Source organism: Amblyraja radiata, chromosome 8 (assembly GCF_010909765.2).
Source record: "Amblyraja radiata isolate CabotCenter1 chromosome 8, sAmbRad1.1.pri, whole genome shotgun sequence".
NCBI classification, from domain to species: domain Eukaryota; kingdom Metazoa; phylum Chordata; class Chondrichthyes; order Rajiformes; family Rajidae; genus Amblyraja; species Amblyraja radiata.
In genome coordinates, this window is record NC_045963.1 from 66327630 (window position 1) to 66354990 (window position 27361).

A 27361-nucleotide genomic window follows, 5' to 3' on the forward strand; every position below is an offset into this window, starting at 1 on the left:
TGATCGTGTTTCTCCCTCCATACTGCACTGGAAGCTCAGCTTGGAATATGTATACAAGCCTCTAGAGTGTGATTTGAACTCTTAACTCAGACTCTGTTATGAGAGCTTTCCAATTGAGTCATGGCTGATGTAATAAAACCTTGCTTGACATTGCTTACTTCAGCTGCAAATACATTTCAATCGCTCTCTTTTTTTAAATGTGAGCAAATGAGATAATGAAAAAGTGTTATTAAACTACCAGTAGCAGTGCAGTAATTGTGTTACAGTAGAAATATCAACCAATGATAAATTTGAGAGCAAGATTTAAATCGGCATTGCTGTTTTACTGTAGGGTTACTTTGTATCAAAGCAAACATGCCTTTTGATGGGCTGATTGGAATCTATACCATGTTTGTCGGCTTTACTAGCCCTGATGCATGACCAAGGAAGATCTTTGGAGAACTGGTGTTTCACTGTGGCCTGTACACTTAGCAGTGTGGGTCATCTCCCCCAATCATAGATCTTATCAATGACTAAATGTTTTTTTTTCAAAGAAGGACCTAGAATTTAATACGGTTATCTTAAGCTCCAGCAGCCAATTATCCTATGTTCGAAGATCTCCTCTCCGGGAGTTCTGCAAAACCCTCTCTCACTGCTTTCCTGAGATACCTATGGCTCTCCTGCTCTTCAAACCACATCATCACCTAGCCTTGCTACCACAAGCATGTGTCAATCCTCGTCCACAAGTAGACAAGTCATCAGAGGCAAAGACTATTGATTACCACAATATTATTTGATTTGGACAAGAATAGAGTGATTTGTTGTTTACTAGTGCAACAGGGAGAAACCAGATTGGACGATTCAGACTAGAGTTCTCAGCAAAATTAGCGTGGAGATCAGGAATTAAAAGGCTAGGAGATTGGAGATGGGCCTTTAGTTTGCAGTGACAGGATGTTCCTATTTGAACAGAGGAGCTATGAGTGCAGATTTAAAGGGGTGTGGTATAGAACTGACCAGGAGGAGTCGTCGACAATAATGGCTGATGTGAATGCAGGGAAGGTAAATTGGTCATTCAAAATGGATAGGACTGCATTTACATTATGTCATTCATAATATTTGGAGGTTCCAAAGTGCAATTTGCCAATGCAATAATTTTGTAATATAATCAGTATTGTAATATAGCAATTGTGCACAGCAAGTTCGCACGAGCAGTCGTTTAATAATGACCAGATAGGTTTGTGGTAGTATTGAAAGAGGAATAAATAATGGCCAGGACTCCACTGATAACTACTACTCCTTTCAACTTGAGGGAACAAATGGCCCCTCAGTTTAACATCTCATCCGAAAGATGGCATTTGCGACTTCAGTATTGTCAACCTAGACTTCTGTCTCCACGCTCAAGGTCGGGGGAATAGAATATGTGTTCTTAACTGGGATGGCCCTAGTAAGGGATGATGGAAGAGAAAAAGAGAAAGAGCAAATTCAGGGCTTGGGTGGAGAAAAATCAGAAAAAATAACAACCAGATAAATTGAAGCAATAGAAGAAAACAATAAAGGCAGTTCTTTCCTAAACAATAAAGACAACTGGATAGTTTCAGTCTCAACTTGTTGCCTTTGTTGAAGAGGGTAAGCAGGCAGCACAGAGAAAATTGGCATGATATTTAAGAGGGTGACAGAGATGAGAATTTAAAATGAAGACAACACAAGATGAAATGTTCAAAGGCAGAGAAAATATCAGATGAGGTCATAAGTAATAGGATCAGAATTAGGCCATTCAGCCCATCACATCTACTCCGCTATTCAATCATGGCTGATATATCTCTCCCACCTGACCCCATTCTCCCACCTCTCCCCATAACCCCTGACATCTGTGCTAATCAAGAATCTATTTATCTCTGCTTTAAAAATATCCACTGACTTGGCCTCCACAGCCTTCTGTGGCAAGGAATTCTACAGATTCACCACCCTCTGACTAAAGAAATTCCTTCTCCTTTCGAGAGGAACGTCCTTTAATTCTGAAGCTATGACCTCTGGTCCTACTCTCCCACAAGTGGAAATATCCTCTCCACATCCACTCTTTCCAAGCCTTTCACTATTCAGTACATTTCAATGAGGTCCCCCCTCATTCTTCTAAACTCCAGCGAGTACAGGTCCAGTGCCGTCAAATGCTCATCATAATTTAACACACACATTCCTGCGATCATTCTTGTAAACCTACTTTGGAACTTCTCCAGGGCCGCATATCCTTCCTCAGATATGGTTCCCAAAATTGCTCACAATACTTCAAATGCGGCCTGACCAGTGCCTTATAGAGCCTAAGCATTACGTCTCTGTTTTTGTATTCTCGCCCTCTTGAAATCAATGTTTGCATTGCGTTTGCCTTCTTTGCTATCAATTCGACTTGCAGATGAACTTTTTGGGAATCCTGAACCAGCACTCCCAAGTCCCTTTGTACCTCCGATTTCTGGATTCTCTCCCATTTAGAAAATAGTCTGGATTGTCTCCCCATTTAGAAAATGAGCAAAGGAGTAGGGCACTGTGTTGAGCACACTGTCTTTGTGCAGATCTTGGTGTGGTGAAGTGACAGAAGATGTAGTCAGGCAGGGAGACTTCATGTTAAACATCATAGACATAAGCTTTCTGTGGAGGCTGCAATGAAAAAAATCATTCTCCATTCAATGTAATCATTTACTTAGTTTTCCTGAAGCTGTGTATTGGAAACGCCTTTCTTTATGAAACAGCGAGTTCACAGGTTAACTGAAAGAAAACAATTAAATAAATGTGGCACAATGTCGAGAATCAGGCAGACGATTGCATGTTTGTTTTGTTCGAGTAAAGGTCAAATTTCTACTGTCCATGCATTCTAACTGTATGCAGGATTAACAGTTCTTGAACGATTCTACGAATGCTAAAATAAAAGTATGAACCACAGGGTTGCTTTTGAGCCCAGAAAATCATGAATTAAGGTACAATATAGACTCTGGTTTATTCCTTGCTTCAGGGTGCTGCAGTATTGTTTGATTCCTTTCATATGCTTATCCTATACTATACTATTCTATGAATATCTATCCACTGCAAATGTTCGCCCTCTATTGCCATATCTATGGATTTACATTCACTTCTTCCATTTTACTTTGGTTTGAACTATCAACCACTGCCTTTTTGGTGGCCACATTCTTAAAGTATATAATGCAGAAACCATTCGACTGCTATATTGCATGTGGTTACTCTTTAAACGGAAATATAACTTTCTGCTTATTCCTTTTAAATATGCTGTCCTGGATTTACTGCAAAACGAGTATGGTGCTCATCGTACACTGCACACAGATCAATAGGGTTTTTGTATTACTGTCCCTTAGTAGTGAATTTAAGACCATTTCACCATTTACCTTTTGTTTTAATCCTACCAGGTTCAAGCTCACTGCACACAGAGAAAATAACTGGACTGGCCTACTGGCTAGACTCCATAACCCTTTTTAGCTCTCTCAGTCCCAACATGATCCAAATCAGCTAATTCATAGACTATTTAATGTGAGAAAGATGATGACTTCAATGAAAATAGTATTTAATTCAGTACAGTAAAATATATAAATGAAAATGCTTGTACCTTTGTTCTCCGTGGACAGTGCCTTTTTTTTGTTTGGACAAAAAGGTGCTGGTACGAATACCAATTAAAAATTAAGTTACATATATCAACAATTTTCTGCCGTCAATATACCCCCTGCCCCCCTCTATATTGATTTTGTATTTGTATTATAGCAAATGTAATATACAATTTTGTGACTTATCTAAGCTAAAAAATATGCCATATAAATTTAAAATTAGACATATTATTAAAATAATGTACACTTAAAAAAAATTACCAAATTGTTTCTTTGATGGAAGAATCACTACTTTGTCTAAATTGTTGTCAGAAGCAATCTATAACTTTGTTCCTTTCTTGTTTTGGTGTCTACAGTGGATCATCGTCCTGTAAACTGCTTAAACTGTATAAGGGCCTGATCGCATAATTTAATAAATGAACTTTATTTTTCAAATTTTAGCAATTTTTAAAAAATATAACTGATAATTTAAAATAGAGCAGTGCAATAATTAAAAGAGTAAAAATGCGATGGTCTAGTTTTTAACTTTTAAGAGTTGATTAATGCCCAATTTCTAGAAATTGGTTCACCAGTCATATTGTATGTTTCTGATCTGTTTGATTTGTTTTTCATTTTTACTGCAGATTTTCAGGATCCATTTGCAGTTGTTGTCCTTCTGGAAAAGGACTTGGTAGTCGTAGATCTTGGACAAAATGGGTAGGATTCCATTTGGTGTTGACTTCTGTTGTCATGATCATTTCTCTCTAGTCCATAACATTGGAATTCAACTTTGGCATTTCATTAAAAAAAATAAATAATTGTAGCAATGCAGCTGGAAGCAGTTTTTACTAAATAAATTAATAAATTGAAGGAGCAAAATGAGCAAATGGATTTCATTTAGATCAAAAGTTTCACATTTGCCTATCAAAAGATAAAACTATTTCTAAATGGGGGGGAAAAGCTAAAAGCAATGGAGGATCAAAGTTACTAGGGGGTTCCAGACACCATTAAAGTGTTGACTTTTCTGAAAAACTGTCAAGAAGACGAGTGCAAAGGGTTAGAAATACAGGATCTGGTTAGAGGATGGCTAGGGTTAATCACACCTGTGAAAATTAAAGTACCTCAAGATTTATTTACACACTGAAGTACAATGATTTATTACACAACCTAGAATTGTTTTCTATTAAAATTAAGCAAAGGTTCATGGAGATTTAGAGGGAAATGGAACGTATGGAGGGAAATGGACAACATTTTGGGTTGGGACCCTTCTTCGTACTGATGGAGTAGAGGGGAGATAGTTACCAAAATAAGGTGGGGGATGGGGTGGGGCAAGAACTGGTAAATAATAGGTGGATTCAGGTGGAGAGATTAATGTCAGATGTGGGAGAGAAGGTTGGAGGTGATAAGTGGAATTTAATGTTAAAGTTCACTGGTAGGGAGTCCAGAATAAGGGGTCTTGATTGTATAGTGCTGACATTTATGAAACACTTCTATGTGTTTATGATGGGGAAAATAAATTGCTTTGGCATGATAGATTTTGTACCACATTTCGTGCAGCAATATGGATTTAATTTTCTCCCCATTCTTCAGTTAAGACCTGGATATTTTAAGTTGGCAGCCAATCAATGTGATAGTATACAAACATAAAGCACACGGCATTGGGGGTTCAGTATTGATGTGGATAGAGAACTGGCTGGCAAACAGGAAGCAAAGAGTAGGAGTAAACTGGTCCTTTTCACAATGGCAGGCAGTGACTAGTGGGGTACCGCAAGGCTCAGTGCTGGGACCCCAGCTATTTACAATATATATTAATGATCTGGATGAGGGAATTGAAGGCAATATCTCCAAGTTTGCGGATGACACTAAGCTGGGGGGCAGTGTTAGCTGTGAGGAGGATGCTAGGTGACTTGGATAGGCTGGGTGAGTGGGCAAATGTTTGGCAGATGCAGTATAATGTGGATAAATGTGAGGTTATCCATTTTGGTGGCAAAAACAGGAAAGCAGACTATTATCTAAATGGTGGCCGACTAGGAAAAGGGGAGATGCAGCGAGACCTGGGTGTCATGGTACACCAGTCATTGAAAGTGGGCATGCAGGTGCAGCAGGCAGTGAAGAAAGCGAATGGTATGTTAGCTTTCATAGCAAAAGGATTTGAGTATAGGAGCAGGGAGGTTCTACTGCAGTTGTACAGGGTCTTGGTGAGACCACACCTGGAGTATTGCGTACAGTTTTGGTCTCCAAATCTGAGGAAGGACATTATTGCCATAGAGGGAGTGCAGAGAAGGTTCACCAGACTGATTCCTGGGATGTCAGGACTGTCTTATGAAGAAAGACTGGATAGACTTGGTTTATACTCTCTAGAATTTAGGAGATTGAGAGGGAATCTTATAGAAACTTATAAAATTCTTAAGGGGTTGGACAGGCTAGATGCAGGAAGATTGCTCCCGATGTTGGGGAAGTCCAGAACAAGGGGTCACAGCTTAAGGATAAGGGGGAAATCCTTTAAAACCGAGATGAGAAGAACTTTTTTCACACAGAGAGTGGTGAATCTCTGGAACTCTCTGCCACAGAAGGTAGTCGAGGCCAGTTCATTGGCTATATTTAAGAGGGAGTTAGATGTGGCCCTTGTGGCTAAGGGGATCAGAGGGTATGGAGAGAAGGCAGGTACTAGGCCGGGGCTATGACAGAAATATTTCAAATGTCATTAGAAACGGGAATAGTCCCTGAGGATTGGCGTACTGCGCATGTTGTTCCATTGTTTAAAAAGGGTTCTAAGAGTAAACCTAGCAATTATAGACCTGTTAGTTTGACTTCAGTGGTGGGCAAATTAATGGAAAAGATACTTAGAGATAATATATATAAGCATCTGGATAAACAGGGTCTGATTAGGAACAGTCAACATGGATTTGTGCCTGGAAGGTCATGTTTGACTAATCCTCTTGAATTTTTTGAAGAGGTTACTAGGGAAATTGATGAGGGTAAAGCAGTGGATGTTGTCTATATGGACTTTAGTAAGGCCTTTGACAAGGTTCCTCATGGAAGGTTGGTTAAGAAGGTTAAACTGTTGGGTATAAATGCAGGAATAGCAAGATGGATTCAGCAGTGGCTGAATGGGAGAAGCCAGAGGGTAATGGTGGATGGCTGTTTGTCGGGTTGGAGGCAGGTGACTAGTGGGGTGCCTCAGGGATCTGTGTTGGGTCCTTTGTTGTTTGTCATGTACATCAATGATCTGGATGAAGGGGTGGTAAATTGGATTAGTAAGTATGCAGATGATACCAAGATAGGGGGTGTTGTGGATAATGAAGAGGATTTCCAAAGTCTACAGAGTGATTTAGGCCATTTGGAAAAATGGGCTGAAAGATGGCAGATGGAGTTTAATGCTGATAAATGTGAGGTGTTACACCTTGGCAGGACAAATCAAAATAGGACGTACATGATAAATGGTAGGGAATTGAAGAATACAGTTGAACAGAGGGATCTGGGAATAACCGTGCATAGTTCCTTGAAGGTGGAATCTCATATAGATAGGGTGGTAAAGAAAGCTTTTGGTATGCTAGCCTTTATAAATCAGAGCATTGAGTATAGAAGCTGGGATGTAATGTTAAAATTGTACAAGGCATTGGTGAGACCAAATCTGGAGTATGGTGTACAATTTTGGTCGCCCAATTATAGGAAGGATGTCAACAAAATAAAGAGAGTACAGAGGAGATTTACTAGAATGTTGCCTGGTTTTCAACAACTAAGTTACAGAGATAGGTTGAATAAGTTCGGTCTTTATTCTCTGGAGCGCAGAAGGTTAAGGGGGGACTTGATAGAGGTCTTTAAAATGATGAGAGGGATAGACAGAGTTGATGTGATCAAGCTTTTCCCTTTGAGAATAGGGAAGATTCAAACAAGAGGACATGACTTCAGAATTAAGGGACAGAAGTTTAGGGGTAACATGAGGGGGAACTTCTTTACTCAGAGAGTGGTAGCGGTGTGGAATGAGCTTCCAGTGGAAGTGGTGGCGGCAGGTTCGTTGGTATCATTTAAAAATAAATTGGATAGGCATATGGATGAGAAGGGAATGGAGGGTTATGGTATGAGTGCAGGCAGGTGGGACTAAGGGAAAAAAGTTGTTCGGCACGGACTTGTAGGGCCGAGATGGCCTGTTTCCGTGCTGTAATTGTTATATGGTTATATGGTTAGGTACGGGATACTGAGTTGGATGATCAGCCATGATCATATTGAATGGCGGTGCAGGCTCGAAGGGCCGAATGGCCTACTCCTGCACCTAATTTTTATGTTTCTATGTTTCTATAAGTGTTGGCAGTCCTCGTGAGCCTCAGCATAAAGTGTTAGAAATATTAGAAAAAGTATTTTGTTCAACCATTAATGAGTGGAAGGCATGAAAAACCTCAATCTGTGGGCAATCCATAAGCAAAAGGCACCCTTCTATCATAACTAAGTGTTTGCAACATTCACTTTTCACACAGTTCAATATTTGAAATAAACTCAAATGAAAAGTTTTAATTATAATTAACGGTGCCACATTATTTGTGCAAAGTAACTTTAGCATTTATTTTGAATGAACAACTCGCCACTGATGGTGAATGCATGTTGATATTTTTGTCTTCCAGTTATCCTATATTTGAGAACCCTTACCCTTTGGACATACACGAATCGCCTGTCACCTGCTGCGAATATTTTGCTGACTGCCCTGTTGACCTAATTCCTGCACTTTATTCTGTAGGGGCAAAGCAGAAGCGGCAAGGATACAGTAAAAAGGTTTCAAATTAGTCTTTTATTTCTAAATTCCTTTCATTTTAAATCTAAAAGCATCATACTTTGTTCAACTATGCTCTTCCCTTGTATTTTAAATCACTTTTAATGTTTGCCTAAAATTTTCTTGGTATTTAGAGTATACTATATATACAGAGCTGCAAAGTAGTACGGATTTTCCGTATTTTGTACGGAAATACGATCAGAATACGGATGTACGGATTTGCTTTGTAAAATACGGATATTTAAAAAATCTGCCCGACTTCCTGTTTCATCTTGCTGCTTAAAAAATGCAAGGATATAAAAAGTCATACTGTAACTCTAAAAATGATAGCAGATTAAATCTATTTGTATTTTAAATTTCAAGATCTGGATGATTATTTTTGTAAGCTTTGATCTGCCTGACCCGCTTCGGGTTTAAACAGTGTTGTCAGTTTAACGTGTGGGAATTTAAACAAACAGCGCTATTGGTTCTAAAAATAGCGCTCCCAGCTGGAGCGTTTTACACATAGCGCTAAGGGCTTTACACAAAGCGCTATGGCCACAGCACTATGGGTTACACACTGTTAGGGGAGGGAGAGAGGGAGAAGGAGAGAGGGAATGGGAGGGAGGGAAAGAGAGAGGGTGGGAGGGAAGGAGAGGAAGGAAGGAGAGAGAGTGAGGGAGGGAGAGGGATGCTTCCAAAATAGTTCCTACATCATCATCATCTGGTGCTAAAAGCAAGACGCAGCCATTCAAACAGCAATATACAAAGAGATGGCAATGAATGCACTGTCAAGTAAGGTGCTTAGAGGACATGTTAATTGGTAGCAAAGTTATGCATTCTTGTACTCTTAAGGCTCTGTCCCACTTTCCTGAGTTACTCACGAACTCTCCTGAGTTTTCCCCTTGATTCGAACTCGGGGAATGTCGGGTAATGTTGGTAGCGAGGCTGTAGATGTTTTGTAGGCTTGTAATGCCAGCATAACATGTTGAAAAATGTCCACGAGTTAAAAAAATAACCCCGAGTACCTACGAACGGCTATTACCGTAATTCTCCGAGTTCGAATCAAGGGGAAAACTCGGGAGAGTGGGACAGGGCCTTTACATGGGTATGACCGCACATAAAAAACAACACTTTTTTTTCAGCAAAATGGCACCGTGTAAAAATACTTCTTTCCTCAACAAAATACTGATTTTCAGGTACTCGAACACTGAAATGCTCTGACAAAACTTGGCTGCTCTGTATATATCGCACCATTGTAAGAGTAATGTCTCTCTAAGTATATCTCACCAGTTTTGTGACGAGACCACCTATGAATTTATAAAATGGCTTCAGTCTAATTTGTAGTTTATTTGTATGCAGACTTCTCCTCATACAGTACTTCAGTGGTTTCTTCCTAAATTGGTGTTTGCTCATCTTCAATTTGGAGTGGTATTTACAAAATTATTAAATTGTTACTGATGCACATAAAGAAGGTATCAAGAGGAACAAGCATCTTAACGCATTTCTATGGTGAATGCATGTATGCTTCCAGTATATTTTTTGTGTAAATCTGCAATACAGCACTTTATCAATAAGCTATATGACCTCATGAGTACAACCTTCCACTGCTCTGTTTCAGTCTTAGCTATGTTCAATGTGACTTCACTTCTTGACCGAGAGCTTGAGGCCTGTGTTCCTCCTGTCGTATTTTCTGCTGTAGTCGTTGCTTTCTACTTTGAGATAGAAAGTGAATTGGAAACATGAACCTTCCTGAAGATCCTGGTGAGGAGTATAGCTATTTTGTCCAATCGAACTGCCCTAGATGATTGGACGAGTTTAAAGTGTGTGATGAGAGTCTTGTTTTCAACAAGGAATTTATTATGCTGCCTACGTTTATATTCATTATATCTTCTAGGAATGGCCTATCAATGGAGGTAATTGGGGTTTGGGTACCCAGAGCTACCCAGAGATAATTATTACAGGGTAAGTAGGCAACATTCAGACTTTTATTAGTATTCTATTTTCTTTTATCTTATATTCATTATGTTGGATACTATTCAGTTTTGAGTACAAAGTGTGTTATGGCTTTGAAATGAAAACCGGCGCTTGTGGGTGGTCTTTATTGTTAGAATTGCAAAATAAAAGTAGGTTTGAGTGTTGAATTATTTATATGTGTCCTGTAATATCCTGTAAATTGGTAGATTTTAAATGTATGGAGCCAAGGCAGCAGGGTTTTAATGTGTGAAAGAAAGCATACTCATTCATTTCTGAAAGATAGTGAGTTTCTTGTGGAACTAGATGGAATTCTCAGTCCAGCACTCTTGGGCTGTAGTATCTCCGACTACATTCTATCTTTGTCCCGCCCCCTCCCGTGACATCAGTCTGAAGAAGGGTCTCAACCTGAAACGTCTCCCATTCCTTCTCTCCAGAGATACTGCCTGACCCGCTACTCTTGGGACCTGACTGGTGTTGGACCACAGAAATTGCCCCAAGAATGCCTTGTGTAAACATATATGCCTAGCCCCTGGCTTTACCGAATGTGTAGGAAGGAGCTGCAGATGCTCGTTTGCACTGATGATAGACAAAAAATTTTGGAATAACTCAGCGGGTCAGGCAGCATCTCTGGAGAAAAGGAATACGTGACGTTTCGGGTCAGGTCTGAAGAACAGTCTCGACCTGAAAAATCACCTATTCCTTCTCTCCAGAGATGCTGTCTGACCCGCTGAGTTACTCCAGCATTTTGTGTTTACCCTAGGTTTACCAGTTCACTCTGCACATCCCTTAAGTTAGCCTCCACTGTGAACTGGCAGTTTGTACATTGTTGGCCCTCATAAAATAATTCAACACTCCTTATACATTTCATGCTTCAAATTTACATAAATTCCATTCTGATTACATTTTGCTAATACAGAAAAATATCGCTAACACAAGATACTATATAGCCATTCAAAACATGCCAGACCACGGTAGTTACCAGACCACAAAATGCTGGAACAGAAATTTTCTCAGAAATAACAGAGGCAGGCCATTTAGATTGGGTAATGAGAAATAAGAAAGATACAAACAATCTCCCAGATGTACTGGTGGCCAGAGGACCAGGGATGACGGAGGAACTGACAGAAATTCACATTAGGCAGGAAATGGTATTGGGTAGACTGATGGAACTGAAGGTTGATAAATCCCCAGGGCCTGGTGGTCTGCATCCCAGGGTACTTAAGGAAGTGGCTCTAGAAATTGTGGAAGCATTGATGATCATTTTCCAATGTTCTATAGATTCAGGATCAGTTCCTGTGGATTGGAGGGTAGCTAATGTTATCTCACTTTTAAAGAAAGGCAGGAGAAAGAAAACAGAATTATAGGCCTGTTAGCCTGACATCATTGGTGGGGAAGATGCTGGAGTCAATTATAAAAGATGAAATAGTGGCACATTTGGAAAAGCAGTAACAGGATCGGTCCGAGTCAGCATGGATTTACGAAGGGGAAATCATGCTTGACTAATCTTCTGGAATTTTTTTGAGGAAGTAACAAGAAAAATGGACAAGGGAGATCCAGTGGAAGTAGTGTACCTGGACTTTCAGAAAGCATTTGATTAGGTCCCACATAGGAGATTAATGGGCAAAATTAGAGCACATGGTATTGAGGGTAGGGTACTGACATGGATAGAAAATTGGTTGGCAGACAGGAAAAAAAGAGTAGGGATTAACGGATCCCTTTCAGAATGGCAGGCAGTGACTAGTGGGGTACCGCAAGGCTCGGTGCTGGGACCGCAGCTATTTACAGTATACATTAATGATTTAGATGAAGGGATTAAAAGTAACATTAGCAAATTTGCAGATGACACAAAGCTGGGTGGCAGTGTGAGGAGGATGCTATGAGAATGCAGGGTGACTTGAACAGGTTGGGTGAGTGGGCAGATTCATGGCAGATACAGTTAAATGCGGATAATTATGAGGTTATCCACTTTGGTGGCAAAAACAGGAAGAGGAAGTACAAAGAGATCTGGGGGTCCTTGTTCATCAGTCACTGAAGGTAAGCATTCAGGTACAGCAGGCAGTGAAGAAAGCTAGTGGCATGTTGGCCTTCATAACAAGAAGAGTTGAGTATAGAAGCAAAGAGGTCCTTCTGCAGTCATACAGGGTCCTAGTGAGACCACACTAGAAGTATTGTGTGCAGTTTTGGTCTACAAATTTGAGGAAGGACATTCTTGCTATTCAGGGAGTGCAGCGTAAATTCACAAAGTTAATTCCCGGGATGGCGGGACTGTCATATGTTGAGAGAATGGAGCGGCTGGGCTTGTATACTCTGGAATTTAAAAGGATGGGAGGGGATCTTATTGAAACATATAAGATTATTAAGCGATTGGACACGCTAGAGGCAGGAAACATGTTCCCGATGTTGCGGGAATCCAGAACCAGGGGCCACAGTTTACGAATTAGGAGTAGGCCATTTAGAACGGAGATGAGGAAAAACTTTTTCACCCAGAGAGTTGTGAATCTGTGGAATTCGCTGCCTCAGAAGGCAGTGGAGGCCAATTCTCTGAATGTTTTCAAGAAAGAGTTAAATAGAGCTCTTAAAGATAGCGGAGTAAAGGGATATGGTGCGAAGGCAGGAACGGGGTACAGATTGTAGATGGTCAGCCATGATCATATTGAATGGCGGTGCTGGCACGAAGGGTCGAATGGCCTACTCCTGCACCTATTGTCTATTGTCTTTAAGCAAATCGAAGGTACCAGTCTGCAAATGCTTCAATGTTTATCTCCTTGCCATCTTTACATGATTAAGATTGGTAAAAGGTGTGATCTTCTGGATTCTGTTCGGATCTGCTTTTACACACACAGTCGTTAACAAACTGTCAATGTCATTGTTTGAAGGGAGAATTGAAAGTCTGGACCAACCTGTTAATCAATAAATCATAAGATGATCAAAAAAGAACTTAATATGTACAGATTTGATTTTTTAAAACAAAAGTCATGAGTTTCACAGGATTTGAGAGCTAACTTGCTGAAAGTGAAACTATAGCAAAATATAGTGTACCATAAATTGTGAATTAGGACAGTTTGCAAAAGTTCACAAAACAATTAAAAGTGACTGAAATTGAGCACAGGATATCAAAACGATCAACGCAATATTTTTGAAATATTTGCTGTGGAAGAAGAGGATATCATGTCAGATATCTCTAAGTGTATCAGGATTCGCCAACATTAAATAAGGCAGATAGGCTTTGGATTCCGAGATGGTGGGAATCCTTGATGATTAAAAATAAATTGGATAGTTATATGGATGGGAAAGGAATGGAGGGTTATGGTCTGAGCGCAGGTATATGGGACTAGGGGAGATTATGTGTTCGGCACGGACTAGAGGGGTCGAGATGGCCTGTTTCCGTGCTGTAATTGTTATATGGTTATATGGTTATATATGGATGCTGCCTCCTTGAGGCAAAAACTCATGCAGCTGCTTTCAATGGTGTGGAGGGCTGTTCCGTTGAAGGGCGAGGCTGAGTCCACCACTCTGCAGCCTCTTGCGTTCATATGCATTGGAATTGCTGTTCCAGGCCATAAGTCAGGAAACTTTCTGCAAACGGTCACAGGATGAATGACATTCTTCCACGTTGTGAATTATCCATGTCTTTTGTCACTTAAGAAACGGGCTTATTCCATGGTGAGCCATCTGTCAAATGAAGTTGAGAGAGAATGAATCTCAATCGTTGGGCATGAATTAAAAATATGAATAATAATTGGCAATAGCAGGTTTGAAGTTTAAATCTTTTGTTATTGATTCCATAAGCGAGTATATAAAAACAATAGGGTGCCTTAATAATTTCACTCATGGGGATGTAAGTAACTAAAAACTTAATGAAGATAGCCTTCCTATTGAAGAAAATTAGATTTTGGAAATTTAATTTGTTTTAGGCAGCCAACAGAACATTTGTTGGTATAGTGATGGACTAAAGAAATGGTTTAAAAACTCAAAGGCAGTGTGTGGTAGATTTATTTACTTCATTTAGCTGAATTGGGGTTAAGAGAGAGAGATATGGGGTGAGGAGGGAGAGATATGGGGTGAGGAGGGAGAGGTAGATCAGCCATGATTGAATGGCGGAGTAGACGATGGGCCGAATAGCCTAATTCTACTCCTATCACTTATGACCTAATTCTGCAGTAACTTTCAAAGCAAAGTGCTTGGTTTAACATTTTGAGATAATTGAATGCATTTAGTGGGTAGCAGACAGAGGGAGAGAAAGAAAGTAGGACTGTCATAGTTTCCACGTCATCCCAATAATTATTTCTAACTAGATCATGCCAGTTAAATGTTAGCCTTGGTCTGTATCATCGAAGATTGAGTCTTTGACCAATAACCCTGTTTGACTCCTTTTGTACGCCCAGCGATCTCTAGCATTTGTTCTCTGGCATGTTGGTTCCTGGTGCAATCACTTCCATGTTATGGATGATAATAACCTAAAATTGGTGACCTGCTAGTATTGTGGGAGCATTATCAGAGCTTGTGTTGGGATCATTAATGTCACTTCTGAGAAACTGGAAACTAGCAATAAATGTAATCAGTCACATACACATTTTCAGAACAAATTAGACAAAGACCTAACAGGTCAAATAGCACGGCTTTCATTCCTTAGTTTCCAAACATTCATTTCAAATTAGGCTTTATTTATTCTGGGTTTTTTTTCACGTAATAACAAGAACTTGTGGAGCCAGGTTTATCTGCAACAAATAGGTTGACAGGATTTTATGATAAGTTTTGATAAATAAAGGCCTTCCATCCTCTTACTTGGATGAAAACCTTCAGCGATAATGCAGGTGATCAAAATACTAAACCCTGTTTCTCTCCCCTTCCCCACCCCCTCCTCATTTAGGCATGCAGATGGATCACTGAAGTTCTGGGATGCTTCAGCTAGTAAGTTTCTTTAATTGACAGGCATGTAATTAAACTCTCCAAAAGTCATTACAGCATTTATTTTCTATTATGGACATCAGAGGTTGATATGATAACATTTCATTAGTTAGAGGTGTTACGTAGGCAAGTCGGGATTGTCTTCTGAGTTAAATTAATTGTGCAGATTGCAGTTGGTTTCTGGATTTTCCAGACCACAATTTATTTATAACATAACTAAATTATTCAAATTGCATTGCATCTTAGCTGGTTATTTTTCTTAGGTAATTTAACTTTCTCATAATATGGCAACAGCACCAGCAGATTCAATCGTGACGTCAAGTGCTATCTGTCTCCCTAAAAGTGTGTGGGTTTCTCTTTAGCTTTTCAGTTTCTTCCCATATCCTTAAAACATGCTGGTTTCAAATTAGGTTAATTGGATACTATAATAGTGCAGAAGAATCACAATGGGTAAGATGGCCATGCGAGTGAAGGAGTTACAGGAAAATAAGTAGTGGGGGGAAAAGGGTCAATTGTATTGCTCAAAGCCAACACAACTCAATCGGCTGACTGCTCTTCAAGTTCAAGTTTACATTTATTGTCACTTAACCAATTAAGGTACAGTGAAATTTGAGTTATCATACAGCCATACTAAGTGAAAAGAACACAATACACACATAAAATAAATGTAACATAAACATCCACCACAGTGGAATCCACATTCCTCCCTGTGGTGGCAGGGAATAAAGTTCAGTCATCTTCCTCCTTTGTTCATCCGTGGTCTGGGCCTTTGAACCTTCCGCAGTTCGCCACTACAGACAGTCCGATGTCTGAAGCCCACACGTCGGGAGATCGAAACTCCGACGTCGGGATGGATCGGAACACTCCACGGCAAGGAGTTCCTGAGTCGGCCGTTTCTTACCGGAGACAGCAGGCTTCACGGTGTTAAAGTCCACAGGCCCCGCGGTCGGAGCAATTCTGGCGATCCTAGGCAAAGGATCGTAGCTCTGCAATGTTAATGTCCGCCTCCCACCTCCCCCACATAAACTAACCTAGAAACATTGAAACACACCTTTTAAAACATACTTAAAATAATAAAAATAGAAAAGGGACGGGACAGACTGCTGGCGAGACAGTCATAAATAGAATTTCCATTATTGACAATAGCATGATTACATTTAATTGGTGGATTTTTCCTTGTGTTTGATAATGACTTACTTAAAATTTTAATTAGAGATTCAATCTGTCTCCAAAGTTTGAGATTTAACATAGAAAATAGGTGCAGGAGGAGGCCATTCGGCCCTTCGAGCCAGCACCGCCATTCATTGTGATCATGGCTGATTGTCCCCTATCAATAACCCGTGCCTGCCTTCTCCCCATATCCCGTGACTCCACTAGCCCCTAGAGCTCTATCTAACTCTCTTAAATCCATCCACTGACTAAGCCTCCACTGCCCTCTGTGGCAGGGAATTCCATAAATTCACAACTCTCTGGGTGGAAAAAGTGTTTTCTCACCTCAGTCTTAAATGACCTCCCCTTTATTCTAAGACTGTGGCCCCTGGTTCTGGACTCGCCCAACATTGGGAAAATGTTTCCGGCATCTAGCTTGTCCAGTCCTTTTATAATTATATATGTTTCTATAAGAACACCCCTCATCCTTCTAAACTCCAGTGAATACAAGCCTAGTCTTTTCAATCTTTCCTCATATGACAGTCCCGCCATCCCAGGGATCAATCTCGTGAATCTATGCTGCACTGCCTCAATCACAAGGATGTCCTTCCTCAAATTAGGAGACCAAAACTGTACACAATACTCCAGATGTGGTCTCACCAGAGCCCTGTACAACTGCAGAAGAACCTCTTTACTCCTATACTGAAATCCTCTTGTTATGAAGACCAACATTCCATTAGCTTTCTTCACTGCCTGCTGCACCTGTAAGCCAACTTTCAGTGACCGGTGTACAAGGACGCCCAGGTCTCGCTGCACCTCCCCCTTACCTAACCCCATTGAGATAATAATCTGCCCCCTTGTTTTTGCCGCCAAAGTGGATAACCTCACATTTATCTATATTATACTGCATCTGCCACGCATCTGCCCACTCACTCAACCTGTCCAGGTCACCCTGCAACCTCCTAACATCCTCTTCACAGTTCACACTGCCACCCAGCTTTGTGTCATCCGCAAACTTGCTAGTGTTGCTCCTAATTCCCTCTTCCAAATCATTAATATATATGGTAAACAGTTGCGGCCCCAACACCGAGCCTTGCGGCACTCCACTCGCCACTGCCTGCCATTCTGAAAAGGACCCGTTCACTCCTATTCTTTGCTTCCTGTCTGCCAACCAATTTTCTATCCACGTCAACACCCTATCCCCCAATACCATGTGCTCTAATTTTAGTCACCAGTCTCCTGTGCGGGACCTTATCAAAGGCTTTCTGAAAGTCTAGATTCACTACATCCACTGGCACTCCTTCATCCATTTTACTTGCCACATCCTCAAAAAATTCCAGAAGATTAGTCAAGCATGATTTCCCTTTCATAAATCCATGTTGACTTGGACTAATCCTTTTACTGCTCCAAATGCCCCATTATTACCTCTTTAATAATTGACTCCAGCATCTTTCCCACCACCGAAGTCAGGCTAACTGGTCTGTAATTCCCCATTTTCTCTCGCTCCTTTCTTGAAAAGTGGGATAACATTAGCTATCCTTCAATCCACAGGAACTGATCCTGAATCTATTGAACATTGGAAAATGATCACCAATGCGTCCACTATTTCTAGAGCCACCTCCCTGAGGACCCTGGGATGCAGACCATCAGGCCCAGGGGATTTATCATCCTTCAGTCCCATTAGCCTACCCTATACTATTTCTCACCTAATGAAAATCTATTTCAGTTCCTCTACCCCCTTAGATCCTCTGTCCTCCAGTACATCTGGGAGATTGTTTGTGTCATCCTTAGTGAAGACAGATCCGAAGTACCTATTCAACTCTACTGCCATTTCCTTGTTGCCCATAATAATTTCACCCGTGTCTGCCTTCAAGGGACCCACATTTGACTTTGCTACTTTTTTTCCCTTAACATATCTAAAGAAGCTTTTACTGTCCTTCTTTATATTCCTGGCCAGCTTCCCTTCGTACTTCATCTTTTCAGCCCGTATTGCCCGTTTTGTTTCCTTCTGTTGCTAGATGTTTGGACCTCAACACTTCCAATTCCATTTTTTTTTAACAATGTTTCAATTGCACAGGAGACAGATTCTCTGCAGATTCTGTTTTGGTTGGCACAGATGTGGTGGATCAAAGGCCTATTCCTGTGCTGCACCGTTCTATGTTCTATCTGATTTAAAACTTGAAGTAAAAAATAATAATTAAAGCTTTGTGCTTCATTAACCATTGATTTATCTGCATGCATATATCACATGTTGAGCATGGTGTTTCCACCATAAAAGTGTAAGACCAAGAAGGAACACGAGAAAAATGGATTAGGTTGCTGTAGGCTTTTAACTTTAGTTATCTTTTAATTGTGTGCCTCAAATTAATGTTGCAAGTGAGTCATCGCTTAAATCCAATGGAGCTATTCTCGCCCATGGTTTAATTAAAACTCTTAAGTGTAAAGTGATAATTTCAGTATATAAACTGCTATTTGTTTCGCTGTCTTTCCTGCCTTTTAGAAGGTAACAGAATAGCACTTTATGCCATGAATTGGGTTTAACATCACAATAATAGTATGTTGGTTTCTGGTACAATTGCAAAGTCCCAATTCCTGTACTCAGTGCCCTGACTGATGAAGGCTTGTGTGTCAAACGCCTTCTTCCTGATTACTGGTAATGCCACTGTCAAGGAACCATGTACTTGTAATCCTGGGTCACTCTGTTCTACAACATTCCCCAGGGTTCTACCATTTACTGTGAAGGTCCTACCCTGGTTTGACTTCCCAAATGCCACACCTCGTACTAACCTGAATTGAATCCACTGTCATTCCTTGACCCACTTACCTGGCTGATCAAGATCCCTGTGTATTTATTGATAACCACCTTCACCGCCTACAATGCCATCAATTTTGGTGTCATTTGCAAACGAATACATTCTCATCCAAATTAATTAAATAAATAATGAGCAACAGTTGGTCAAGCACAGATCTCTGTGACACACCACTAATCACAGACCTCCAGTCCAAAAAAAGCAGCCTTCCACCATCACCCTCTGCTTCCTGATATGATCAATTATATATCCAATTAGCTTGCTCCAAAAACCTGAATCGCTGCCCCCTGCAGCAGCTCATCATCTATACATGCATCGGACATCTTTCCATTTCTGCTTTTACAAGCACTATCTGAACATTACTACCTGAGGTCTTGCTTTTTAACCTCTTTCATAACTCCATGTATTCATTCACCTCCTCCCTTTTTCCTGCTATGTCATTGGTATCAATGTGCACAGTAAACATGGCTCACCCTCCCTCTTGCAAATGTTTTGCAACTGCTCAGAAACATCTTTGACCCTGGCACCAAGGAGGCAACACACCATACCTGCTGCCACATACCTGGCTGCTGCTGCTGCTGCTGCTGTCCTCTGAAAAATCATCTCTCCACCCCCATCTATTGGAGGGAATTACCACAGGGGAACCCTACATCATCTATTTAACCCCCTATACCTTTCCTGGTGGTCACCCACTTGGACGGCACAGTGGCGCTGTTGCCTCACCGTGTCAGAGACCCGGGTTTGATCTTGACCTCAGGTGCTGTCTGTATTGGGTTTGCATGTTCTCCCTGGGACTGAATGGGTTTCCACCCTCATTTCAAAGACACGTGGGTTTGTAAGTTTGCAAATTACTCCCTACAGTCGAGGGAGTAGATGAGAAAGTGGGGTAAAGTAGAACTAGTATGAACGGAAGATCAGCATGGACTCGGTGGGCAGAAGGGCCTGTTTTCATGCTCTGTTACACAACCTGCTGGAGCAGCATACCACTGCCATAACTACCATCCTGACTACACTAAGTCTGAAGAGAAAAGTTAAAAGACCTGTTCTTTTTTATACCTCGGCTCCCCCTTTTTGCCAAACCCAACGCCTCAGCGCTATTACTCTGCACAGAACTTGGAACTCGCACACAGCCTTTCTTACAATTGCCACTCCATTAAAACCACTCCCTTTTACTGGGGAAATCAACAAATTCTTATCTTAGCGGCTGCTTTTTAAATCTTTCGCACTTCTCTTAGCTCCACAGTTTCTTGGAAAACTCCATGATACTCCCTTTTTGTTTTCATTAATAGCCATGAAATATGGCCAAGGGAAATAATATAAGCATTTGTCTTTTGTGAGCAGCTATTGGTTCTTTGGTACTTATTAACTATGAAATGGTGGTGTTATCTGGAACCCAGTATATTACAGTTTGTCAGAGAGCAAGAGATTTATACGTAATTATTTATTTTAAATTTGGGACAAACCTATCATGATTTAATTTAATTTCCTTATTCTCCACACTTGATAGTAACGTTACAAGTTTTGTATAAGATGAAGACATCCAAAGTATTTGAAAAATCTCGAAATAAGGAGGAAAAACCATACACAGATATAGTGGATGAAGATCCTTATGCCATCCAGATAATCTCATGGTGTCCTGAAAGCCGAATGCTTTGTGTGGCAGGAGTATCGGCCCACGTAATTGTTTACAAATTCAGCAAACAGGAAGTGACAACAGAAGTTATCCAGGTGTGACATCAATTATTATACTTGCATATATACTGTGATTTTTGTTAATATTTATAATGAACACATGAACATATGTAACTTGTCAGAATTATGGTAATGAAGTTTTGAAATATATCATTAAGTTATACACTATAGGAGTATGTCTTTCTCAGCTCTTTGAAACAACTCAAATCAGTCCCACTCTGTCCCCATTTATTTTCTTACATTCACAAGTGTATATCCAATTATCTTTAGAAGGTTACTTTCAAATATGCTTCCGTTGCCCTTTAAGAGTGTACATTCTAGATCATTATAATCTCTGCCTAATTAAGGCTCTCCTCATATCTTACTTCATATATTTTGCCTGTTATCTTGCAAAAATGTTTTCTGTTACAGAAACAGTGTCTGCTTATTTACTCAGTCACAGAGTAATACAGCACAGATACAGGCCCTTCAGCCCAACTACACTAGTCCCACCTGCCTGCATTTGGCCCATATCCCTCCAAACCTGTCCTATCCATAGGCCTGTCTAACTGTTTCTGAAACATTGGGATAGTCCCTGCCTCAACTATCTCCTCTGGCAGCTTGTTCCACACCCTCACCACCCTTTATGTGAAATAATTACCCCTCAGATTCCTATTACTCTATCAAATCTCTCCATTTTGAAACCTTCCAAATGACATTGAAAATTGCACCAATGTGTGTTGATAACAGGCTGTCAGAAAAAGGTTTATAGAACACCAGTGAAATACATGGTTACCTTGATTTTTAATGGGGCCCTAAACTGTTGTGGTAATTCTCTGTAAGGTGATGAGCAGCTGCTGCAAATTCAAGAATTTATGCAATGAAGCTTACTGAGTTTAGATTGTGAGCACTCAAGCTGTATCAATGTTCATCAAACCATTTAAAATCTCATTCTGAGAACGCTGCAGAACAGAGTAAAGCCATGCTACATTAAGGACATCTACAATGGGAGAGTAAAGTGATCTTTCATAGAGATGGAGTCAAAAGAAAGATCGTTGTGCTCCCATAGATACGATTCAAATGTTTTATTCCTTTCATACCTCTTTAATGTAGAACTGTGATGTCTAATAATGTGAATCATTATCACATTGCTTGACCAAAGTTCAGCAGGACCTCTTCTTTTTCTGTGTTTCCTGCTGTTCAGATGCTTGAAATACGATTGCATTATGAAATAAATGATCTTGAATCACCGGAGACTGATCAAATACCAACAGTAGGAATTTCATGCCAGGGGTCAAATTCTCAGACTGCAAACTCTCAGTCTCACCCTTCTACAAGCAGCACGTCTTCAGATGGCCTCCGTGATAATGTGCCCTGCCTAAAGTGAGTATTGATCAATCATTAGAGTCAACTTTATTCATTAGTATCATTTTTATAAAAAGGATGAATTGAATTTATGTATGGTCCAGCAGGACCTCATCAATAACAATTACTGCAGTCTGTGAAGTATTTTGGAAGTACTTGGAAGTATTTGTATACATTGGGTATGCAAGCAAAGAATTTCACTGTCCTGGTCACATGTGACAATAAAATATTCCATTCTATTCCAAGTGTAGTCGATTTTGTAATGAACGAAAAGGAATAGCTGATTTGGAGACAGCTTTGAGAGTGAGAGAATTGTGGTCTGCAATAGTGACATAATCTGTTTGAAGAATAACAAGGAAATATATACTGCTTCTCTTCTAAGTATTGCCAACAGATCTTTTGCAATTCTTGAAAGGCTTTGAGTCCTCAGTTTAACATTTCAGCTCAAGGGCATCATCACCAACAGTGCAACCCTCCATGGGATCCGATTGTAGGCTGTGATTTTTCTCTTTAAATGAAATTCAACCCAACTTTAATTTACTCGCTTATGAAAAATACTACCTCTGTCTTAGATTAAATGGGAGAAAGGGAGCCTATGTGATAAAAATATATTTCCTTTGATAATATATATTCAATAGAACAAGGGGTCACAGTTTAAGGATAAGGGGGAAATCTTTTAGGGCCGAGATGAGGAAAACATTTTTCACACAGAGAGTGGTGAATCTCTGGAATTCTCTGCCACAGAAGGTAGTTGAGGCCAGTTCATTGGCTATATTTAAGAGGGAGTTAGATGTGGCCCTTGTGGCTAAAGGGATCAGGGGGTATGGAGAGAAGGCAGGTACAGGATACTGAGTTGGATGATCAGCCATGATCATATTGAATGGCGGTGCAGGCTCGAAGGGCCGAATGGCCCACTCCTGCACCTATTTTCTATGTTTCTAATAGAAAGGGTACTCATTGTAAATTGGTGGCACAGTAGTTCGGGCTGCTGCCTCACAGCTCCAGCAACCCAGGTACGATCCTGTCCTTGGATGTTGTTTGCATGGAGTTTGACAGTTATCCCTCAAATTATGTCGGTTTCTCCCAGGTGCTTTGGCTTCCTTCCATGTCATGAATCTGTACTGGTTAGCCAGTTAATTGAGTACTATAAAATTCCCTGAGTGTAGGTGAGTGCTGGGAAGAGAAGTGAATGGTAGGGGTGGAGGAGGGAGAGTTGATAAGTATGTAAGAAAGAACAGGTTACTGAGAAATAATTGGGAGATTGGGATTGTTCTCTAAATTGGCATAGACTCAATGCTGTGAATGGTCTCCTGTGTTATGAGAAATGTTAAATATCATGCATTAAGTTAATTGTAAAATATCTCTGTCTCATTAAGGGGGATGCAGCGGGAGAGTTCTTTGTAAGCAAAAACAAAATAATGTTACCTAGGTACAAGTGACAATAAAGTATTATCATCTTACATGGGTGGGGTATGGGTTACAAAATAATAGTCACATCATTAACTTCTATTATCCTTCCACCTGCATGCAGATAATTTTACTTGTGAATTTCATGCTCATTTTTGTGGTTCAAAGTTGTATCTTGATGAGTAGATACTGGAATCAAAAAGACTGCCTTGCTACTGAATCTGGCACTTTAGCCCCACCAGAATTCTGTTGTCTTGACTGCCTTGCTACTATTTATTGTACAGTGCTACAGGAAGTGAGAGGAGAGAAATCAGGAGCGTGTATGTGATAGGGAAGCAGTATTGGGCATGATTATAAGGTGTTGTTTTCCTAGTGCCAGATCAGGATAACACTCAAAGATGGCAGATTATTTGGAGTAGAGGACTAACCCTCCATATATCTCAGCTCTTATCAGTGTCAATATCATAGAACAAAGGAGAGGCAATGTTTTGCAGATAGATTTTAAGTAATTGGAAAAGAGATTAAGAAGCAAAATATAATAGGTGGTAATGTCCAGATTACTCATGGAACGGAATGACTAGATAATGCAGCCGAAGAGATGGCGTGGGAGGGAGGCCTCACTGTTTGGAGTCTTAATATTGCTTCCGAGGAGGTTAAGATGCGTCCTGGCCAAATGAATGGCGTCTCAGGACTAGGACTAATATTCTCATAGGATAGGTCTGCTGGTGGTTTTGGGGCGATAGGTCTGCTGGTGGTTTTGGGGCCGGTTTCTTGATCTTGGCCATTAGTCAGAAAGTTGCACATACATTAAGAAGGGTGAAAAGCAGTTGACGTGCAAACAGAACAATAATGACATTTTGGAAGATGGAGCAAACAAAGCTTAGAAATCGCAAAAAGGGAGGCTGGTTAAATTTAATGATGCATTGCAAATTATGAGGACGTTAGTGAGATGTGTTCAGGGCGAAAGAAACACTTGAAAGAATGATATATTTGCTTCCACTGAAATGGGGCTTGATGAGAGCCAGGAAGATAGATTAACATTCCTGATCACTGTTTACATAGTGGAATGGGGAGAAAAAATAAAATTAAATGATCTGGTAATAATGGTTAAAGAATCAATCGCAGCTGTGCAAAGGGAAGATATGTTTTGTCAAAAAATATTTTTTGGGTCTTAAATAAAACGATGTCAATGATGCTGGATGTGTGCCATAGGTCCAAAAAGTCTAATGGAGAAAAAAAATATTTGAGGGCACATCTTTGACACATGATAAAACTAGGTTTTAAACTCAGTTTAGAAAATTAGACTTGAAACAGATGTTCAATCAATCAGACTGAGCTATGGAGCTCCAAAGGAGGATACTCTAGAAGTTCATTGTAAAAAATTTACCCAAAAAGGGTGGGATTGCAAATTTGTATCCCCTGAATATTCATTTCACTTGCACTTTATGTGCAATGTGACGAATAAACCCGTATTGTATTGTATTGAATAATATAGAATGATATACATGAAGCGGGGGGGTTAAAAAAGAGCCTTTTGTCAGCCACCAAGAGCTTAGATGCAAGGAACTGCAGATGTTGGTTTACAAAAGAGACGCACAGTGCTGAAATAACTTAGCGGCCAGGCAGCATCTCTGGAGAACATGGATAAGTGATGTATCGAGTCTTAACCCTTCTTCAGACTGATTGTGGTGGGGAGGGGGGGGGATATTGAGTAGGCTGGAAGAGGAGGGGTAGGACAAAGCCTGGCAAATGGTGGGTGCTTCTCACTTAGTACTGCTGAGATCTAGAATATTGTAAAAGGTATAGGGGTGAAATTAAATGGTGAAATCAGTACAGCAAGGGGGGGTAATGAAAAAAATACTGGAAAATAAAATCAAAAATATTTTTTTAATGTTCTGGAGAGAAAATTTAAGGATAGCATAGGGCCTGTTAGGCTCTACATTTAGAAAGGCACAGATTCATTTAGTAGAGTCAAATTTAACAGACGTTCATGCCTAGCAAACTTGGTTGATTTTATTTTTAGTTGATAACAAGAGGATTGTCCCCATAGATTGTAACAGAGCTTCTGGCAAAGAACGTGGTAATAAAATGTAGACACAAGGAACTGCAGATGCCGGTTTACAAAATAAGAGACATAGTGCTGGAGTAACTCAGCGGGACATGCAGCCACTCTGTAGAACGTGGATAGGTGATATTTTGAGTAGGTACACTTCTTCAGATATGACAGGCTGGTCAAAGAAGGAGAAGTCCATGGAATCCACAGAGATTGGTAAATTGAGATTCAAAGTTGTCTCAACAGTTAGAAGCAATAGGTAATAGGGAATGGGGTTTTTGTGGCTGCTTCCATTGGGGTTCCATGGGGCTCCAGTACTCTGTTCCTTGCTTTATATGATATATATTAATGATTCAGATTTAAATATAGGGCATGACAAAGAGGTTTACAGGTAATATATTTGGCTGTGTAGTTGATTAGAAGGAACTTGCTAGACTAGAAAGTGTAGATAATTTGATCACTTGGTGTGAAAAATGTCAAATGAAATACATTCTAGTGATTCTCAGGGAATGCATTTGGGGAGGTGCAGAAAGGCAAGAGAATATGTAACAAATGGGAGGTTACTGAGAGTTATAGCAGAAACGATAGACTTATTCCCCAAAATTCATTGGGACAGATCACTTAGATGCTTTATCAACTGAGATGTAGGATATAATATCAGGGAATTTATGCTAGGCTAACACAAATCAGACTGCAGCTTGAATACTCAACACAGTTCTGGTCATCATATTGCAGGAGAAACATAATTGTACTGGAGAGGGTAAAGAATAGATTAAGAAAATATTGCTAGAATAGGAATATTTTGGCTCCGAAGAAAATTTGAATAGGCTGGGGTAATTTTTCTGCAGAGTAGACGAGGACAAAGAAAAGCTTAATTGAGGGGCCTGGAAGGAGCAAGTAGCAAGTACTTATTTTCTTACAGGACAGTGAAAAAATAGAGGCATGGATTTGAAGCATTTGGTGGAAGCATAAAGGAGGGATGAAAAGATATCTCCTTTTCAACCAGAATGAAAACAATGCATTGTGTGCAGTAAGTTTTCTTTGAATTGGGATGGGTGTTCTCGGGTTCAGATTTAATATCTCACACCAACCCTTTTTGCAGACAGTGCACATTCCTTCTTGAAAATACCAGAGACTGGTTTATGCCAATAAATGTACAGGCAAGTGAGGAGTCACGCCTTTAGAGGAAAACAAAAAAGATTGAATAAAATTAGGTCCCACCATTTTATTAGTTGCTGAACTTTGAAGATTGTGCCCTCGATATTGTAAGATATTTATGTATTTGTATGTATTTTGTGCAATCGTGAAAGGTTATATATTAATTAAGTGCATATGTTTCCTTCACCAGAATTAGAAGTACTCCATTAAAACAAGCGGGAGGCTACCAAGCTGAAGTAGTCATTCAGCTAGTTTGGGTTAATGGTGAACCTCCACAACAGATAACCAGCCTTGCAGTCAATTCATCATATGGACTGTGAGTACCAGTGTCTACAATGAGCAAAACATTAATTTCCCCCACAGTCTAACCTGCAGCATTCTAGGTATTAAAAATATGAATCATTACAATGTCAATAAGATTTTCTGTTCTTCTAAATCATGTGTATTAACCTTTTTTTGTGCATACCAATTTTTCTTCTTTGTGCAGATGATGGGACTTACATCAGATTAATTCCTGGTCAGGATTGTTCATCATACCTGGTCCTCAGCTGTTTCCATG

At 40.1% G+C, this 27361-nt stretch overlaps 1 protein-coding gene across 6 annotated transcripts in view; it reads left to right on the plus strand.

Annotated features, from left to right (window-relative positions):
- Positions 1-27361, plus strand: part of stxbp5 (syntaxin binding protein 5) — a 245187-nt gene that overhangs the window by 134006 nt on the left and 83820 nt on the right. For all 6 annotated transcript variants that reach the window (XM_033026117.1, XM_033026118.1, XM_033026119.1 and 3 more), the window contains exons 11-17: positions 4205-4277; positions 8180-8327; positions 10202-10269; positions 15152-15192; positions 20656-20876; positions 22024-22202; positions 26993-27118. In XM_033026117.1, coding sequence (XP_032882008.1) covers positions 4205-4277; positions 8180-8327; positions 10202-10269; positions 15152-15192; positions 20656-20876; positions 22024-22202; positions 26993-27118 — 856 coding nt within the window. The remainder of the gene's footprint in view (positions 1-4204; positions 4278-8179; positions 8328-10201; positions 10270-15151; positions 15193-20655; positions 20877-22023; positions 22203-26992; positions 27119-27361) is intronic.